Source organism: Nomascus leucogenys, chromosome 15, assembly GCF_006542625.1.
Source record: "Nomascus leucogenys isolate Asia chromosome 15, Asia_NLE_v1, whole genome shotgun sequence".
In the NCBI taxonomy this organism is placed as follows: domain Eukaryota; kingdom Metazoa; phylum Chordata; class Mammalia; order Primates; family Hylobatidae; genus Nomascus; species Nomascus leucogenys.
This window is the reverse complement of record NC_044395.1, coordinates 8,980,920-9,002,621: the sequence shown is the minus strand read 5'-3', so window position 1 is coordinate 9,002,621 and position 21,702 is coordinate 8,980,920. Positions and strand designations below refer to the sequence as shown.

The 21,702-nt window shown below is 37.7% G+C and overlaps 1 protein-coding gene across 1 annotated transcript in view; it reads right to left on the bottom strand.

The window, feature by feature from the left end:
* The window catches only part of CDON (cell adhesion associated, oncogene regulated), a 102,330-nt gene that overhangs the window by 49,005 nt on the left and 31,623 nt on the right, over window positions 1-21,702 (bottom strand). The window contains exons 2-8 of the mRNA XM_030828887.1: window positions 13,826-13,962; window positions 11,597-11,869; window positions 9,946-10,092; window positions 8,657-8,800; window positions 7,402-7,689; window positions 5,543-5,812; window positions 649-1,002 (exon numbers count right to left, since the gene is read on the bottom strand). Coding sequence (XP_030684747.1) covers window positions 649-1,002; window positions 5,543-5,812; window positions 7,402-7,689; window positions 8,657-8,800; window positions 9,946-10,092; window positions 11,597-11,869; window positions 13,826-13,901 — 1,552 coding nt within the window. The 5' untranslated portion in view covers window positions 13,902-13,962. The remainder of the gene's footprint in view (window positions 1-648; window positions 1,003-5,542; window positions 5,813-7,401; window positions 7,690-8,656; window positions 8,801-9,945; window positions 10,093-11,596; window positions 11,870-13,825; window positions 13,963-21,702) is intronic.

The window sequence follows — 21,702 nt, the reverse complement described above, 5'->3', positions numbered from 1 at the left end:
ACCCAACTGACTAGTTGTTGGGGAAAGCTGCTCTAAATGCCTACTGATGGAAGGTCCGAATTTGAATTAAGTCAAGTTTGAGTCCATTTCCATGAATATTAATCGTCTATATACCAGTACATCAAAAATCATATATAGTTTTTAAGTCATCATCACATAAAATCAGTACAATACGAAGAATTAATATTATACATCCCATTAGAAAATAACTTTGGATAAGACACAGGGAATATATACATACAGGTATTACTTAGTAGTACCACAACTCCACATTCTCAATGAAGGCCAGTCTTTCAGACCCAATACTGGAGTTATCAAGGGCGTAAAAAATGTCTGCAATATCATTTTTGGTGGCTTAGAAAACCAAAAGCATTAATCTCAAAGACAGGTTATATTCTAGGCCTGCTCCCAAATGAGAGCTTTCTATATTGCAACTACAATCTTAACAAACACATCAGAAACACAGACCAAAATTCATGTGATTCACATAAAGCGAAATACCAAGAAATACAGTTCTACATTTCACTGTCATCAGGAAAAAATAGAGAGAGATTGCTGGATTCATTAAAATAACATATTTCAAATCACTTTATCTTCTATTATAAAAGGAAATTATTCAACTAAAAATAAAAAATAATGGCAACTCACCAACCATGAGAGATGCTTCTGCCTGGGTGGTACCATGTTCATTTGTAGCTTCACAGATGTATTTCCCCGCATGTTCCTGACTCACAGCTTGAATATGGAGAGAGCTTGCACCAGCTTGGGACATGACAAAGTACACAGGCTCCAGGTTCAAGCCTTCAGGTCTTGATAACTGTGATTTTCGGGATTTCGATCTCAGGACTTGAGATGGATGGCTGGTTATCAATCCATGGCTGTCATACCAACGAATGACCGGAACTGGCAGCCCACTGGCATTGCAGGACAGAGTGACAAAGTCTCCGTCTGCCACCTTTGCACTTACTGGTGCTGTAATTATAACTGGCTTGAATCCACTGTCTATTAAAAAAGAAATTCACATATGAAAATTAAAGAACATTGTAGTATCTATGATGCAAAACAATTTCATCCTATCACGTAAATGTGGGAGTAATGACTGAAACCAAGATAGCAACCTCCTTGTTAGTTCCCTTCTCAACTTTCACCAAGTAAAACTGTCAATAGATGGTAGAGTTGTTTCATAGCTGTGGGCTGCTAAACATTTCCTACGTAAATTTCCTGTCCTTCGGAAAGAAAGGAATATATATAAAGAAATCTTCGGCGAGTTTTCTGAAGGTACACTACACATATTTGACCACTGCAAATATACAACATATGAGGCTGAAACCTCAGACCTTAACAGGAAAAATGTGTAAATAAGTATAAAAGTAGATAATTTTCCTTCAAGAAAATGGTCAATTTTGTGGGGTAGGGTGGGAAGGGAGGCAGGAATCTGATTATAAAAAGCTTGGGAGAAAAAAACCTGTTCTGAATAAAAGTTGATACTGATGATACCTGTATTTTTTTTCCCATAGGCATGAACAGCATTTTCGTTTCTAAATTAAAGTGGCACCAAATCTTTCTTTTTGGTCCTGGTATTCTCTGGAGGTATTTTTAAGAGAGCTTACAATGGAATATTGATCAAAGTAAATGACATTTTCTCTAGCATGTCTGTCTTTTTCTCCAGTCCTCCTTCCCATGTCTGAAAAAACCAACCCACAACTGATACCAGATTTCTGGATTTTTGCCAAGCTAATGAGTGTAAAATGCTATCTCACTGGTCAGAACATGCATTTTCCTGAGGACTAATGAGGCTGAACATCTTTGCATGTGATTATGTGACATTATTAATCTTCCTCCTCTGTGAAATGCCTTTGTCAGTTTTTCTATTGGGTCATGAATCTTTTCTGTAGTGATCGGAGTTCTCTGTATATACTAGATTCTGTTCTTTTGTTTAGGTATGTATGTGACTAGTATCTCCTTCCTAATGTACTGCTTTTCTTTTCAGCTTTTAACAGTATCTATTAGGAAAATGTTTTCATTTCAATGTGGTCATCTTTTAAAATGAGCCTTTTAAAATGTCTTATTAAAAAGTTTTACCCACAGATCATACATTCTTCAATGTTTTCTTGAAAACTTTTTTCATCTCATCTTTCATATTTAGATCTTTAATCCACTGAGACTGTATCTTTTACACAACGTAAGACACTGAGTTTCACTTTTACCTCCATGTTGGTAACAACGATCCCACATCAAAATGCGAAATGGGTCTCCTCCCTGCTGATCTGCAATGCCAGCTCAGTCAAGCCCTCACAAGCAAATGTCTTTTTGAAAGTCTCTATCTTGTTCCAAGAGTCTATCTATTTCTGTACCAATATAATATTTTCTTAATTACTACAGATATTTTAGATGTTTAAGGCAAGTCTCCCATGTTCTTTTTCTCCTTCCTTTAGAGTGTCTTTGCCATTCTTGGGCCTTGGGTTATCCATATAAATTTTAGAATCAGTTTGTCAAGGTCCTTAAAATATTATGAGGGGATTTTAATTAGAATTGCACAAATCCACAGAAAATTTTTAGAAAGACCAGATAACTAAATAATACTGAATACAATATATAATATTGAGGAACTGATACATCTTCCTATATAACTGGCTGTGCTTTACTGCTGTGATATAAAAAAGGTGGTTTTAAAATTATACTTTTTTTGTTACTGGTATACAGAAAGGCAACTGATCTTTTTAAAGAGATGTAGTCTCGCTCTGTCGCCCAGGCTGCAGTGCAGAGGTGCGATCTCAGCTCACTGCAACCTCCACCTCCCGGGTTGTAGAAATTCTCCTGCCTCAGCCTCCTGAGTAGCTGGGACTACAGGTTCACGCGGCCATGCCTGGCTAATTTTTTTTTTGTATTTTAGTAGAGACGGGGTTTCACCATGTTGCCCAGGCTGGTCTCGAACTCCTGAGCTCAGGCAATCCACCCACCTCAATCTCCCAAAGTGCTAGGATTACAGGCGTGAGCCACCGCACCTGGCCAAGGCAACTGATTTTTGTTCACTGGTCTTCATCCACCCACCTTGTTAAATGTTATTATTTATCATAATAGGTCATAATAGGACATACAACAGCCATCATAAGGGCCAGCAAACTATTTGGGATAGTCCATGTTGACAATCATATCTGGCTGTAAATTAACAACGATCTGGGTTCTTTCCTTCTTTTTCATGTCTTTCTGTGCTGGTCAGGATCTCTAGTATAATGATGGCCAGAAGAGATTTTCAAAGGAAGTGCTTCTTATATTTCACCATTAAATGCAATGTTTCCTGTAAGTCCTTGTTAGACACTCTTTATTAAGAAAGTTCAACTCTATTTCTACTTCTCTAAGTGTCTAACATGGATACCTAATTATGTCCAATGTTTTTCCATCTCTAGTGAGATAATCATATTGTTTTTCTCCTTTATTCAGTAAATAGGGTGAATGACACTCTACATTTTCAAGTGGATTCCTGGGATAACTGTTTGGAAATGACGTATTTTCTTTTTTACACTGTCCTGGCTTGCTAATATATTATTTAGGATTTTTACACCTATGTTCATAAATGAGATTGGCCTTTGATTTTCCTTTCTTGCACCATCTTATTGTGGTTCTGGAATCAAGACTGGAGAGTTTCCATCTTTTCCTCGTCTCTGGAACAGTTTGTATAATATTTGAAATGGTCTATCACTTCAAAGTTTGGTAGAACCTCCATAAAATCATCTGGCCCCTTATTTTCTTTGTGAGAAGAGTTTTAACTCCTAATTCAACTTCTTTCATAGGTGTAGGACTATTCAAGCTTATTTCTTTTCAGTCAGCGTTGCTAAGTTACATTTTTTCCTCAGAATTTGTCCGTTTCTGTCTTTATTATAATTTTTTGTCATAAAATTTAGCTTAATCTTATTATCTTTAATTGCTGTAAGACTTGTATTTATAGCCCTCTTTTGTTCCTAATATTATTTGTACCTTCTTTCTTTTCTTTGGATCATTTTCCCCAAAGATGTGTCCATTTTCTTAGACTTTACAAAGGGCCAACCTCTATCTTTATTGATCCTCTGTATTTTATCTTTGTTTTCTATTTAATTGATTTCTGCCCTTATTTTTATGATCTTTTTTCTTTCTTTGAATCTATTCTGTTATCCTTTTACTTCACTCAGTAGTTTTTAGTCTTACTAATTTTCTTTTACAGCCACAGAAGGCTATAAATTTCCTTTTAAATTCCATTTGGCTGTCTCTTACAAAACTGATCTGTAGCATTTTCATTATCATTCAGTTCAAAGTATTTTAAATTTCCATTATGATTTCTTTTATTGATCCAGCTATTGAGAAGTATAATTTTAAGTGTCCAAATACATGCCAATTTTTAAAAATTGTTTTATTAACTTCTAAATAAATTACACTAATGTCATAACATTTGGTCCATATTATATTGATTCTCTGAAATTTAAAATATTTATAACTCGTATCATCAACAATTGATTTCCCTAACAGATAACTCTTATAAATCAAGAAGAAAAAAGACCAATAACCTAATTTTTTCAATGAGCAAAAGACAAAGAACAGTCAATACACAGAAATGCAAATTTAAAGGGCTCAAAAACATGAAAAGAGGCCCAACTTTACCTGTAATAAAAGAAATATAGATTAAATGGTTCTCTTTTTTACCTATCAGATTGGCAAAGACTTTAAAAACTGACAATGCCCCATGTTGGTGAGGGTTTGAGGAAACAAGGAGAGTTAAGTATTGCTGGTGGGAGTGTACGCTGGTAAGGACCATGGAGAGTGATTCAGTAATTTCTACCAAAATTACTAACACAGATATGGTTTTATTCTGCAAGTCCATTTCTAGGAATTTCTTTTACAAATACTCACACAGGTGCAAAATCATCTGTGTAGAAGGGCATTCATTATAGAACTATTTGTAATAGCAAAAGATTAAAAACAACCATCAATAAGGTACTAGTCAAATTGTTACAACTACACAATGGACCACTAAGCAGCAACTTCTTAAAAAAGAATGAAAATACTTTTTATGTACCATATGAGAAAATATCCCAAGATGTTAAGTAAAAAATTTATGATAAAGAATGCTACCACTATTTAGGTAAAAAAAAAAACAAAAACAGATATTGTTATAAAATGCACACACACTCTCTCATGTTGTGTGAAAGCACTTGTATGTGCACTACATACAAGGCTGCTCGAGAAACTGACAAAACTAATTATTTCTAAGGAGAGGAACTGACTGTCTAGGGAATAAGAGTAAGAGAGATTGTACCATATAGATTTTTAAAGTACACAGAATCTGTTGAAAATTTTTTAAAAACTTTTTTTAATGAGCTTGATTAAATAAGATTACTTCTTCACGGAAATGCCTACCTGTCACTAGCCAGGAACATGGAAAATGAACACCGTTCTTGTACGGTGCTAGGGTTATTTTCTTTTAGTAAAAGTAATTTCATTTTTGACCACAACAACAAAAGCCCATCTGTAAAATAAAAGTTCTTATGACTGGCATGACCTAAAAGCCTACCATTTTCAATTTCAAGTCTTCCAGTAGAGTGCATAAATCCAATCCCATTATCTGCTACACACTGATACATCCCAACGTCTTCCACGGTAACCCCACTGATTTTCAGTCCGTTTCCTGCAGTTAGATGTCGTGGGGAAGGATGAATAGGCTGTGCATTGTGAAACCAGGTACAGTTGGGGGCTGGGTTCCCACGAACATCACAGGTAAAGTGTACTGTGGCACCCAGAGACACTATCTGATCCTGCAGTCCTTTAGAAATGGAAGCATGTTCTGAAAATAAAACACACAAATTAAACTCTAGCCCACAAAATGTACTTCTTAAATTATCACTCAAGTGATAAAAATCTTCTCTCTACCAATAACCAGTTGAAACAAATGCGTTTTATTCACATTCTTCTGTCTACTGTGGTAATCAAGAAAAAAATTAGAAATGTTCCACTAATAGGATAAACCATATGTTACTAAGAAGATATAGTCTCCTTTCATAGATTACTCCACCCACTTAACTCCCCACAACATATGCGAATACACACATATATACAAATAGTTTCTAATCCTGGGCTTCTCTTAGCATTTATTTCGGGTGATTAGTTTGAAATACAGTAACAATTTCCCTGGATTTCACACTAAACAGGAGCCAACAGTAGAATGTTTATAAAACAGAAGAATGTTTATTCAGAGGTTAAATTATTTTTATGGTCAATTCAACTTTGAGGTTAGATGTATAATAGGTGAAAATAAAAAAACAAAACTTCATTTAGGGATCCTTAAAGTCACTTATTACCCAAAAGTAAATCATTTATCAGAATTTGTAGCCTAAGTCTAAATTATGCATATTAATCCAGTCCTAATCACTGAATTCCAAAGCCCGCTTGTCATACACTTATGTTAATTCCAGTGTTGCTAACCTATAGCAGGCCATGGTTATAAATATTATAAATACATGCAAAGAGTTTACAAAAACTTTATTCACTATGAAACCACTTTCCACCTATTTTTTTCATGAAAATCTGTTTCAATAAAGGAAAACGTTTTCTGCGGCTACACATGATAGTGAGGTAGGTAGCTGGTTAGAAACAAAGGAATAGCTTTGAAATAAAGTATACATAGAAATGTGGGTGGAAATAATTCAATTTTATCACCCAGGCGTTGGTAAGAGCATCCAAAAAAAGAAAATTAAATTAAATAGATTGATTTCTTTTTGAGATGACATTTTCTTTTTTGAGACAGGGTCTGGCTCTGTCGCCCAGACTCGAGTGTGATGGCGTGATCTCAGCTCACTGCAACCTCCGCCTCCCGGGTTCAAATCACCCTCCCACCTCAGCCTCCCAAGTAGCTGGGATTACAAGGCTGTGCCACCACACCCAGCTAATTTTTGTATTTTTGGTAGAAATGGGGTTTTGCCATATTGCCCAAGATAGTTTTGTACTCCTGGGCTCAAGTATTCTTCCCTCCTCAGCCTCCCAAAGTGTGAGTTACCGTGCCTGGCCTGACATTTTCTCATCAGTACTCTGTCTTAGTTACTACTACTGAATACTACACACACATATAGGTTAGATTCTTCCATTCTCCTGATTTCCAGTTTTTTCCTCCATGTTATGAAGAAGGGAGAATAATCTCTATATTGTACAACAAGGTTGGGGGTGAGGTTTCCATGAATATTCCATGCGAAATGCTTTATGCCACCCAGAAGAATGGCCTAATTCAGCAGTCATTATCAAAATGAAACTTGTTCTGGCTAGGATATACATATTTCTAGATATTCCCTATTTCAATTTCACAAATAGATCTTTCCTTCAGATATCCGTTAGACCAGAAAAATGGCTTCATTTGAAAAGAATTAAAGACTAACATCTTACCAAGTACATTAACCATGTAAGTCACATATTTTACATCTCCAGACTTGTTTCCCACCATGCAGGAATAGTTTCCGGAGTCCGCTGGGTCAATGCTATCTGTGGCAAGATGAGAATACAACCTTCTCCACTTGCTTCCTGGTGCAATGTCCTGCCCGTCCTTTAGCCAATACACTTCAGGCGCCGGGACCCCACTCACCACACACTCCAAGGTTACGGGGCTATGAGAAAGAACAGCTAATGCCTGTGAATGGGTGGGGTGAAGAATGTGAAAATCATCTGAAGAAGGACCTGGAAAAAGGAAAGGAGACGAGAGATTATTAGTTAGTCTTTGCTTCTAATCTCTTGCTTAGCAAAGCTGTGGGCATCACCATTTTCCCATGTATTCTTTATACTACAAGGTCCTATTTGGCAGTTAAATCCTTTTTAGTTGAGGATTAACAGATTTTTGTGGTCCTTTAGGGCTACTTCTGAATTGGCAGTTTGGAAATGCAGAATTCCCAACAAGTTCAGAAGCCACGCCTCTACTATGCTCTAACTATTGGTGCTACCTCAACTCAACCGCCACAACCTAAAAATCAACAGTGATTTTCATTACATCTGAAAGAAAGAGGACAGACACATCTCTTTTTTTTTTTTTTTTCAAAATTCACAGACATCAATTTAATGACCACTGCTATAAAGTTGTATCTCCTCTATTTCTTCTTGTTTGAACAAAGGGCAAAATTCTCCACATGTATTCACTCTGTCACCTTGGCTAAAATTCCCTTCTGTAAGTTACATTTTTAAAGCACGTACAGTACTCTTCTATAATGCATTAATGTATTTACTTTTTTTTTTTTTTTTTTAAGACAGAGTCTCATTCTGTCACCTAGGCTGGAGTGCAGTGGTGCAATCTCAGCTCACTGCAACCTCTGCCTCCCACATTCAAGCAATTCTACTGCCTCAGCCTCCCAAGTAGCTGGGATTACAGGCGCGTGCTGCCACACCCAGCTAATTTTTGTATTTTTAGTAGAGATAGGGTTTCGCCATGTTGGTGAGGCTGGTCTCAAACTCCTGACCTCAGGTGATCCACCTGCCTCAGCCTCCCAAAGTGCTGAGATCACAGGGGTGACCCACCACGCCCAGCCTGTATTTACTTTTTTGGTAAGGCTTTTTATGATAAACAAACAGGATTTGAGAAAAAAGAACTATCATTGCCCAACTTTTTATGAGGACTCTTCCTCTTCCAGTTACCATTATTCTCCCAAATACTTACGACTCACAAGGAGCTTTCGGCCAATAGGTTCAACTTTTAATTGATGTGTGACAGGATTATAAGCTGCACATTTGTATGATCCCTTGTCCTCTAAGGATACATTCAAAATCTGAAGATTTCCTGATGGAAGGATTAAGTAATTCTCTGAGGAAGGAAGGGAGTGCAGTCAGGCCTCTCCCTTTATGAAGGACACCACAGCACAACTAAAACTCACAAAGGTTGATCATTATGTTTTATTCCATCTTATTTTCTTTTATTTTAGAGATGGGGGGCTCACTCTGTCACCCAGGCTGTAGTACAGTGGTATAAGTATGGCTCACTACAGCCTGGAACTCCTGGACTCAAGCGGTCCTGCCACCTGAGCCTCCCGAGTAGCTGGGACTACACGTGCATGCCACCACACCCGGTTTTTTAATTTTTTGTAGAAATGGGGTCTCACTATATTGCCCAGGCTAGTCTTGAACTCCTGGCTTCAAGCGATCTTCCGGCCTCAACTTCTCAAAGTGCTGGGATTACAGGCGTGAGCCACCAGCCAGCCTGTATTACGTTTAGACACGAGATTAGCGGTAAAGAAGCAATCAAGGAAAATTTCTTAAATGAAGGAAAGGGAAAGTCAAGGCAGAATAGAAAAAAAAGTCTACAGAACTAGCATAGCAAACCAAACCCAGGAGAAGCATTTTAACGATAGTGAATCTCAAAGCACAAGAAACATGCTTCGACTTTGGCAAACCTCTACCTACAGCACTGGTCACGTGGTGTTCCTGCATCGTCTAGTCATTCATTTTTTTTCCACAAATACATATGAAGGGGCTACTTTCTGCCAACAATGGCCAGGCACAAGTACTACGGCAAGGAAAAGAGCAGACAAAAACCCTGCATGCATGCAGCCGGCATTCCAGTAGGGGTATGTGCGGAGGTCAGAGGAAAAGACATACAATAATAAACTAACAGAAATATGAATAACACGGTATCAGGTGTGATCAATTCTATGAAGAAAAGCAAAACTAAATAAAGGGGCCAGAGAGCACCAGGTATATTATTTTAGATAGGAACATGAGGGCTATCTTTTCCAAGGAAGCGAAATCTGATGGGGGTCTGAAGGAACTGAGGGAGTGAGGCCTCAGGGTATGGGACCATAATTATTTGTATATTGTAACCATTTGTTTTAGTCCTCTCCACTCATGCCTTCTTGTATCCACGGTTCATCCCTAGCACACAGAGCTTAGAAGCAGCTTATTTAATGAACATTTGTTCTGTGTGTGCCACCGGCTTTTCACAAAAGGTCTCACCTGTGGAATGTTTCAGCCATTTTCCCCGGATTTTATAGCGCACCTCAGCTTTGGGGTTACTCTCCGGTACCCTGCAGCCAATGAAACCAGCACTTTTTTCTTCTGCTGTAATAACATGCTTTGTGGATGAAGCAAAATCACCAAGAACTGAAATATATAAGGAAACAGATAAATAAATAAATAAATGCAAATTTGAATTCTTTTTCCCAAAGGAAATTTAAAAATTAGAAACAACATCTGCAGCATGGCCTTTTGTGGCAGCTGACCCCAGTCCAAAGGGCTGCATGATCTTTTCATCTCAGAAAGCAGCTGGGGCAAGCTACTCAGGAGGCTGAGGTGGGAGGATCGCTTGAGCCCAGGAGGTTCAGGCTGCAATGAGCCAAGATCATGCCACTGCACTCCAGCCTGGGTAACAGAGTGAGACCCTGTCTCAAGAGAAAAAAAAAAAGAAAAAAATAGAAAAGAAGAGAAAAAAGAAAGCAGCTGGGGCAGATGTGCATGGTTGAGGGCTAAGACCTAAGTCATGGAACCCTTTTTCATAAGTCAGTGCTTCTAGGGAATAAATATAAACTGCTCCTAAAGACATCTAGAACTATAAAGCATAATTATTCCCATTCGGTCAAGATAAATCCTTCTCAATCCAGTGTCCCATCAAAACTCACTTTCCCTACGGATCTTTAATCTGTTTGTAGCTATTTACATTGCAATAAAATGATTTCTGGAATGAACCTAGGACATGAAAAAAATAAGGAAGGATATCATTATTTAGATTATCTGAATCTACTAACTTGGTCTCAACTCCTCTCAGTCTCAGTTCACTACGGATGGAGCCTGCAGGGGAAACTCTTTATGATCTCCAGGGCTCAAAGCACTCAGCAGCCTGCCACGAGGAATTCAGCCCTCCAGTGTGTGTCTTACAGCTGTCCATGGGTCACAGCTCTACAAAAACATTTACTCTTCTCAGTTATGACAAACTCACTACTCCTGGGGAATCCAGATTTGTTCTGTAAATAGGGGTGCCCTTACGAAGGCGTTTTCCATTACTGGAAGCCATCACCGTTTGAAAGGCAGATGGCTCCAACTTACTAAGAAAAACCACGCATTCCAGATTTTCCGTAAGTTCAATACTCAGCATTCCTTTCTTCACAGTTACTTTTTTCCTGCTTTTTAACCATGGTTTCAATTAAATACATTAAAATCACTCAGTCATCAAGGCAAATAAAACAATTAGATGTGAAAAAAAGACAAAGGACTCCAGGAAACAAGTAAGTGTTAGAGTAGACAACAGCTTTTGTTGTTAATGATATCATGGACTTCCAAGTACTCACCAAGAAATTGTTCAGAATTCACATTAGAAAAGTGTCCTTTCCCTGGCAAAGTTGCAGAGATTATAAAGGAAAAAAATAAACTGTCCTAACCGCGTAACTTTAAAAAAATCATTTCCATGTCATTGTTACTGATGAGGACATGAGGCCAGGCTCACAGAGCTCTAAGGGCACTTCCACAAGTTATACTCGCAGCAAGAGTCAAGGCTGAGATAAAAACTCCCATGTGCCTTACACCAAAGCCCCTCTTTCCCCTCTTCAGAAATGCAAGCACTAATAGTAATTGCAAGAAAACCCATACATAACAGGGACAAAATTAAACTCACCTGCCGCAGATACTGTCGCAGGGTCACTCACAATGGCACCGACGCTATTGTTGGCAAGGCACTGGTAGTAACCCAAAAGGGAGGAGTTGAGAGAAAGAATTGTCAGAGTCCCCTGATGAACCTTAATATGTTCCAGGTTTCCATCCAATTCTTTTCCATTATGCAACCATGAGATACGAGTGGTCACGGGTTTAGCAGAACAATGCAGTACTACAGGTCCACCAAGTTTCTGGACGGCAGAGAGTGGCTCAGAAGTAAAATAAGGTGCCAAGTCTACAAGGGAATATTCCCCATTTGCAAAGAAAGCAGGGGAGAAAATAGGAAAGAGAAAGAAGATTATATTAAAAACATTTCATCTGTATCTTTATAACTAAAGGCAATCTCCTATTTTATATATGTTATGGTTCTTGATGCTTGTAAAAGTTCTAGCAAAAATTCTTATAAGCCTGTTTGTTGGAAGTAAAAAAGAGCAACATGTTAGCCTAGCACTTAACAATTAGGGTACAAAAGACAACAATTAGGGTACAAAAGAATGCTGATGATATAAATCAGATACAATACCAATCCTATTAATAAGAAATAGCAAAGTGCGGCTGGGCCCTGGGCCCCCGCCTATAATCCCAGCACTTTGGGAGGCCAAGGCGGGTGAATCCTTGAGCTCAGGAGATCCAGACCAACCTGGGCAACACGGCAAAACCCTGTCTCTACAAAAAATACAAAAATTAGCCAATGTGGTGGTGTACACCTGTAGTTCTAACTACTCCAGAGGCTGAGGTGGGAGGACTGCTTGAGCCCAGGAGGTGGAGGCTGCAGTGAGCCATGACTGCACCACTGCACTCCAGCCTGGGTGACAGTGGGAGACCCTGTCTCACAAAAAAAAAAAAAAAAAAAAGATGAAAGAAGAAAGAAAGAAAGAAAGAAAGAAAGAAAGAAAGAAAGAAAGAAAGAAAGAAAGAAAGAAGGAAATGGCAAACAGCTCTTTTAATAAAGTGACTTGGAAGAATTGGAAGTTAAGAACCTGAAAAAGTGAAGATGACTTTCCAAATAAAAAGAATTCTCCCGTATTTTACCAACAGGATTTGATTTACGAGAGCAAGTTTTTCTACAAATGAGGGCTGTGGTACTTCCTTACTACTTCCCTTCAGTATAAAACAATGTTTAAGTTTTAAGAAAACAGAAATAGAAAGCTAGGAAGCCACAGCTGAAATATAAAGGCTACCCTTTCTTAAACATAGGGCTTAGTAGTTTTATTTGGGATTTGCAATTGTTTCGTCTGTGATTTCTATTACTCCAGGAACACGGGAAGGCGGGGGTGTTCTTGCACTAAAGTACCCATGAGGATCCTTCTGTTCCAACCCGAAAGTGGGAAGGGGGAAGACACATTTGTTAATTTGGTGGAATAAAATACTTAAGAGAAAAAAAAAATCAATAAATTGCTGAATCTACTTCTATAGAATATTTAATCAGAAATGAAGTTACGGAGAAGTATCTCTTTTGGCTGAATCTGGGGTGGTTGTTTAGCAAAACAGAAATAAAACCACAAAACCAATTTTCCCCTTATTAAATTTAACACAGCTATACAGTATTTTAGCAGATATTAAAAATAAATAGTACTCAATGAATAAACATCACTATTTGTATCTACTTATATATTCATCTTCACACAAGTCTAAAATAAAAAGAAATGCACGTGAACCATGTCTTAGGCGTGGGGCTTACATACACATTTAACAACAAACACATTTAGCTTTTCAGTAACCCAAAGAGGTAGGCAATAAATTAGACAAGGTCGTAAGAGAAAGTGGCAGACCTGGGATTTGAACCAAGTTCTCTCACTCCCAACTGAACACAGTATCATGCTGATTCTAAAACTTCTCTTTGGTATATATAGTCCGCATTTTATTCCTGTTCTTTCCAAATTCAGAAATTAGTAACATATCTCCTTATTTTAAAAAAGCATGATTGGAAAATATGTATTTTTTTAAAAAAAAGAAAGGGATAAATTACAAGGGCCAGGACAGGAAGGTCTGCTAATGCCCAAAGCACTACTAAGAGATCCTTAAATTGCTTAATTTATCAAGTTTTTAAATCATGTAGTTGGTCAAACCAATCTTAGAAACATCTTTAGATACCACCATTACCACAAAGCATTGAAGTAAAAATGTATTTTTTATAGGATTAAGATGGGTAAAGGCCAAACCACCCCCTCCCCAATTCTTCTAGTCTTACCTGAACTCACAGAAGAGCACAGAATTATAAGAGTAACATATAGCAGTGTACATAAGGGTCCAAGATCCGGATGCATAGCGCCAGATTACAGAAGCAGGCAGGACAGGCTTCCAGAGCAAACCCCAGGCCTTGGTTCACTAAAAAAGAAAAATGAAAGAAAATCTAAACCATGGAAATCTTCCGTCTGAGCAGCTGGAGGTGTGAGCATGACGGCTGCCATCTATTTTGAAAGCTCTGTGTAGAGTACGTCAAATACTAGGCACTTGATGATCCAAATCTTCCCAATTCACAGACTGATCTCTAGACGCTAGAGCTAGAAGTTTTGCTCATTATTCCAAGGTCCTAGGATATCTCTTACTACACAGAACTAATCACTCCAAATGAATACATTCAACTGCCTGTAATGCATTTATACTTACACATCTCACAAACATATAAATCTCAATGCAACCAACATGTATTCCTCCTCCACAACCCCCAAAATAGTAACTATAAGGAAAACAACAAAATAATGGCTAACATTTATGTAGTGCTTACTATGTGCCACACACCATTTCAGTGCTTTAATACACGAATTTAATCTTCACAACAACCCTGTGAGGTAAGTACTACTGGTTTTTGTTCCTTTTTTCAGATGGAGGACTCCTGGCTCATGGATTGGTCAAGCACAAAGAATATCAAGGTCAGGCCTGTGTTGGGATTGGGCTTGGCACTATTGTGAGAGTGGAATAAGCCAAGAAAAGGATAGTAATGGATGAAGCCAGAGAGGAAGGCTGGACCAGATCACATTCAGCTTTGAAGGCCATGGTAAAGATTGTGGGATTTATTCTAAATGCAAGAGCAAACCCTTAGGGGACATAGAGAAGGGGAATGATGTAATTTTATTTATGCTTTAAAAAGATCACTGGCTGAAGTGGAAAAGGGAGACTAAGCAGGACATACTGTAATCACCCTGGAGACAGATGAGGACACAGTGGTTAGAGCAGTGAGTCAACCGTGGAGGTGGAGAAAAGTAGTTGGATTCAGAATATATTATAAAGGTCAACCCAATAGGACATGTCAAAGGCTTGGATATAGAGTGTGGGACAGAGATGTGTGAAGGATAACTCTTGGGTTTTGGTGACACAAAATAAATAGTTTACTGAAATGGGGAAGACTAGAGAAGGAGAGACAGAAGAGAGGGTTCATCACTGGTTCTGTTTTGGCCAAGGTAAGTCTGAACTATCTATTAGACATCCAAGTACTACTGTCAAGTCAACAGTTGCATGTGTGAGTGTGGAGCTGTATGAAGTCAGAGCTGGAAATGTAGATCTTAAACGTATGAACACCTTGGCACTAGATGAGCTCTCTCTGAGGAAAATATGTCTAGACGACTGAAGAGAGGAGAACAGATAAAACAGGAGAGCCTTGGAATACTCCAACCTTTAGAGACGGGAAATAGCCAAGGACACGCAGCAGAGGTAGTTAATGAAATAGAAAGAAATCTATTTGTCCAGGGAGAACCTAAGAAATATTTCTAGGCTGGGCACGGTGGCTCACATTTGTAATCCCAGCACTTTGGGAGGCTGAGGAAGGCAGTTCACTTGAGGTCAGGAGTTTGAAACCAGCCTGGCCAACATGGTGAAACCCCGTTTCTACTAAAAATACAAAAATCAGCCGAGCCTGGTGGCATGCACCTGTAATCCCAGCTACTCGGGAGGCTAAGGCAGTAGAATCACTCGAACCTGGGAGGTGGAAGTTGCAGTGAGCCAAGATCATGCCACTGCACTCCAGGCTGGGCAACAGAGTCAGACTCCATATAAAAAATAAAAATAAAAATAAATTGAAAAAATAAGAAAAAGAAATATTTCTAGAAGAGTGTGATCAATGGTCTCAAACATCGATGAGAAGCAGAGTAAGACGAGACTATCAGAAGGACTACTGAAGGTCATTGGTGATATTGACAAGAGTGGTTTCAGTGGAGAAAAGACAAAAGCATGATGGTGGTTCAGGGTAGAATGGGAAGACAGGAAACAGCAGGCACAGACACTTCCTTCCAGGGTTCTGCTATACAAAGGCAGCAGAAAAACAGGGAGAATTGCTGAAGACAAATGGTAGTCAAGGGACGGTTTGTTTGTGGTGTGTGTGTGTGTGCGTGTGTGTGTGTGTGTGTGTGTATTTTACTATAGAAACAGTATAGCACATTTGGTAAAACTACAAAAGTTTCACAAAACCCAGCACTGGCAGGAATGTGAGCAAAAATCATTATCATATATTGCTGGTGGAAACAAAATCAGTACATACTTTTTGGAGTCAGTCTGCTATTTCTATCAAAAATCATTCATGCAACAAATACTTATTGAATGCTTATCATATGCTAAGACTATCCTAGGAGGTGGGAATTGAGCAATTAAAAATGTATACATAAAAACAAGTAACAGACAAAAAATGTATACCATATATTCAAGTAGGAGAGATGGACAATATAAAAGATAAATAAAACTAGTAAAACTAACACTGTCCATGCCATTCTCCAGACATGGCCAATTCTTTCTCTTCTATGCTACCTCTACACCTGGGACATGCGTAACCACAGCACTCAATACTCTCTTATGTAACTTATCTGGTGACACAACTGTGACCTTTTTGAAGGCAAGAATGACATATTTAGCTTTGCAAAATTTTAGTGCCTAGCAGAAAGTAGGTATTTCAGAAATGTTTCTTAAAATGAAAGGAATACAATAGAATGCAATTCCCAGAAGGACCTTAAGGAGTAGTGTTTAATGAGAACTGCCATCTCATCTGAATTTAGTATATTCTAGCTATATTGTTTATTCCTTCACTCACTTATTCATTCATATGTATAATTTTAAAAATCAACAGAAAATACAGTAAGTGCCTACTATATGCCAGGCACTATGCTAGACTAGGCTACTATGTCTGCAAATCATGCCCCATGTTCCTGCTTAGCCAGGGCTAGACACTGGACTTACGACTATAGAATACAACAAAATCTAATGACAGTGCTACATTAATGACATTTTAGAAATGAGAATTTTATGTGCATTTTCATTTACGCAAAGAAAGGTTAATGCTAACCATTAATAAAATTAGGTAGTAATACAGAGGAAGGCACCTTAAGTACAGCTTTTAATAAATCAAATAGTATCTCTCAGAATCTGCTCACCTTCTCTATGCCAAGTACTCTAAAATCTAAAAGGTGCAAACTCAAGTTTCTCTAGCTCATGGATATCAGGTTATAAATCTGCTTTTCCAGTTTTTTCTTGCTGACCTCCTTTAAAAAGTGGGAGAGGGACTACTGGCAATGACTCATTGGCAGAAGAGTCCAGCTGTGTGAAAACTTTTTTGGTTTATTTGAATTCTCACATGGTTCAAGGGTAAGAACTGACACACCACTGGAAAGCAGTCAAGGCAAAGTAAACATTCAAATAACTTGTTAACAGGAGACATTTTCCTGAGAGAATGAGGACAAGAAGGATTGTTTCTTCCTTTTGCCAAATCTTTCAGCTATTTATTTATTAAAAAGCAGTGAAACAAATTTCAGAGTCAACTTTAACCCTAGTGCATGACCTACTGAGTGACTTTATAGTTGTCCTTGAAAGTTTCACAGATCATTACAGCTACCTAAATATTATCACGCAGGAATCTTCTTAAGTCTATCTTTCTATTGGGTTACTCTCTACATGCTCTCAGTTGATTTTGGAAGTTGGAAAGAACCTATGGCCAGAAAAGGCATTTACTAAACACATGTTGGCTTGGTTTACATGTATCCAAGGCAAGCTTGCTCAGTTTGTTAAAGAACTGTGATAATGACAACAAGGAGTTGGATTCTGCTGTTTTATGGAGTTGGGTAGCTTGACGTAATAGTCAACAGCTAGCAACAGCACCCCAGGCCCAACCTCACAAATAAACATTACTGACCACACAAAGGTTAGATACGTATAAATCACAGTATATCCATTAGTACTACTGGAAAATCTTTCAATGGTATGTCATTTTCAAAAGTACTATCTTTACCAAAAAAGAAACCCTTAATATTAGTGTTATGGCTATTTAACTAGTAGGTTATTAGAAAACCAAATATACAATTTATTCATATGTGTGTGTATATATACATGCAAATACGTGTGTGTGTGTGTGTATTTAAGTTCCCCTACATTGCTCTGGCAAATAAACACAATTTTGTTTGACAAAGTTTACCATAACTAAACAAGGTTTCTGCCATCTTCTTATTCACAAGTCAGTGGCCTTAACATACAAGTCATTTTTCTCACCTACAGAAATTGACCTTGGCAAGGGAGACAATAACCCTAATTTCCTTTACACAGTTGTTATCCCATCCTCATCGTTTCTTTCAATCTGGAAATAATGACCAGCAGAGAAAAAAAATCCCTGATAAGGACAACCACCCCACTCTACACCACACATAACACATTACTTGCCAAAGGTGCTTAACCTCTGTTCTAGTGAACGTAACATTCAAATCTCCTCATGTAAAAATTAAAAACAGGATTCTGATTTAAATCATGTCAGATAGAATAGAATTCTGATTTAAACCACACTGCCTTTTTTTTTTCTTACTTCAGAGTTTCTTTCATTTTGAATTTTTTTAAAGCACTGGATGTTGTCAACATAATGCCTGGTGATATTTTAAACAAAATATTCAAGTTTCCTTTGCATATTTGATATGTCAGTTTTACAAGAATTGCTAAATTTCTACAAATACCCGAAAAAGGTACACATTCAATATAGAATGTGCAGAAAATACATAAACGTATAAAAAGGAAAGTAAACAAGACAATCCCGCCACCTATAGATAGCATGTCAATACTCTGATGCACTTCCTTCTCATCTTTTTCATGTATGTGGTGTACTGCATTTACATAATTGTGATAATACATGTTAGGGTTTTAAGTGCTTTAATTTATTTTTTAGTGATCATTTTTCCTTATTAAAATTCTTTTTTTTTTTTTTGAGATGGAATCTTGCTGTCACCCAGGCTGGAGTGCAGTGGCCTGCAGCCTCCACCTCCCAGGTTCAAGCGAATCTCTGCCTCAGCCTCCCGAGTAGCTGGGATTATAGGTGTGCGCCACCATGCCTGGTTAATTTTTGTATTTTTAGTAGAGATAGGGTTTCGCCATGTTGGCCAGGTTGGTCTCGAATTCCTGGCCTCAAGTAATCTGCCGCCTCAGCCTCCCAAAGTGCAAGGATTACAGGCATGAGCCACTGCCCCTGGCCCTTATTAAAATTCTTCATAAATAAAACTTTTAACAGCTGCAGAGAATTTATTTATTATTTATTTATTATGTCTTGTATTTTAGTCTACTTAACCATTCTCTTTTGGATAGTTAGGCTACATTTTTATATATGTATGTATATATGTTACTTTTTTGCTATTCTAGATGATACTGCTATGAATATTTTGTCCATAAATCTTACACCACTCTTCTAATTATGCCCCTAGGACACTTTTAGGAGTAGAATTATTGGATCAGGGAGTACAAACATTTTCAAGACTCTTAATACATATTGTCAAGTCGTGTTCCAAAAAGAGGCCCCCAATAGCCAACCCCATCCCTCACAACCAAAATCGGCACATGAAGGTAACTCCCCATCACCGGCATATGGTTTAGATCCTCACACTGTGGTAAGCAAAGCGTGGATATAAATCATGACTTTGAGTAATGAACTAAAATACCTGCTAAGGCATAAAGCAACTTTCACTCTCTATCAGGGATTTTTTAAAACAATATTCTAAAGTTACATAAAAGTAACTGGAAAAAGAATGTAAGGCATGGACATTGCAGGCCATATTCATCAAACCTTGTCAATCCGTGAACTTCCAATGACAAAAAACAATGTGGACATAAAATCTCTGCTTTTTACCCATAATCTATTATATAGTAGAATAAGGACCTACTATTGTTACACTGTGTGGTTTTAACTCATTACACGTATTTCTCAAAATAAATTTGTATGCAAAAACTGCTGACACTCTGAGGGAATATTTGCTGACATTCAAAACAGTAAATTGCTATTCATTTCAAAACCGTATTCTCCCTTTCTTACTGCTTTTCTTGTCCATGTAACATACATATATATATATATTTCCCTAATCTACTAGAGGTAATAAAATCAGTGAAGAGGTTAGAATTTGAATTTGATTCCTGATGTGAAAAACAGAAGTGGTGGGCTCATCGAACCCAATGGTCTCAAATGGAATTAGCACGACCACGAGAAAGTTCTTCCATCTCCTTCCCATCTTCATATAAAGCTAGTGGCCAACATAATTCCATTCTTTTCACCGACATTCTGAGTGGGTGATTTGTCTGAGAAGATGCTTAGTGGTCACTTTGCTCTCAGGAAAGCGCCTGGTAGTACAGTCTCTCCAGAAAAAGATTGTAGAACATGCACACACACAAACACACAAAACGCAGCTAAGTGTAGTAAAACCATTAAACCACCTACAAAGCAGGACAACTTATTGCTCAATGCTGTAAAAATCTCTGGAGGCTCCCCAGTCTCGTGTGGCACAAGTACTGCTCCCAAAGTCCAAATGTCACTAAACAACAGCTGGTGTTTCCTAAGTTACAGGGCTTTCTTTAAGCCTTTCCCTCACATCCACATAGAAGGCAACCTGTCCTATAAGCTCTACTTTATATGCCATGCCAAGCTTAGAGCATTTCTGTGGGCAGAGGGAAGCTAAAGGTGTACCTCATCTTAGAATAAGAAAGGAAATACTTTCCTAACGTTTACTTAACTTATTGTTCAGGTTGTGAACTTCTTGCTTTTATAACCCCTTTTCAACATGCTGCCAGAATAATCCTTTGGGAAAAGTCTTTCCTGAATTTCTAGATTTGATTACTTTGTTTTTGAAGCAACGCCTTTGCTTTCATAAGGACGATCAAGGCTGTCTTTCTGAATCATTCCTCTTCCTAGCCTCCTATTTCAAACTTTCTTGTAGTTTTCTTTCAAGCTTAGGAAATAACCGTGATTAATTTGTGAACAAAAACTTGGCTTTGAGATCAGTTATAGTTCTTCAAAATAGGAAATTATTTAAGTTAGATTCCGTTTTTTAAAAAGAATCTTATTCTGTATGAAACACGGTATTTCCTTTTTTAAAACAATGATTGATCTCGATTTTCAAACAATCTCAAAATATGCTATTCATCAACTAAGAAAAAATTATTTTCAGAACTACGAAGAAAAACTAACACATGTCCACTTAAAAATACTTGATTAAGTACTATCAAGATTAGTGCAGTCCAATCTCAATTATGGAAGTCAATTATAGTATATACTGTTTTTTAACCCATTGGGCTACCTTGACCTTAACCACAGGCAACTTTAAATCTCCTGTCAGTTTTCTTCATTCTGAATATTTAATTTAACTAAGAAGTTAACATCACTTCCTACACAAACTTCTCAAATAACTCTACTTTTCAAGTAAGTATTCATTCAATCAAACCATTTAATACATAGAACATCTACTTTGGGCAAGAACCTATGAGGGGTGCAAAGATGTACCAATCTAAAGGAAACTGCTCAACTGAGAAAGAAGGGCATGAACATAATTATCTCCAGAATAAAGAAAAAAGTCTTAAATGTAATGAGAGTAAGAAGTATTTAAAGAGTTCAAAGCAGAGGAATTCATCTTTTATTCAGTAAATACTTGGTGCATGCTTACTATATACCAGGCACTGAGCTATCTTGGAAACTCTACGATGAATAAAAGAGACCTAGTGTCTGCCCACATGAGGCTTACAACCAGGTGAGGAAACGTGACAAGTAAGGAAGCAATTAAAACACAGAAAATACAGACTCGTCTAACATAGGAATGGCTCAGATAGCAACTTTTTGCAATAATGGCTCTTAGA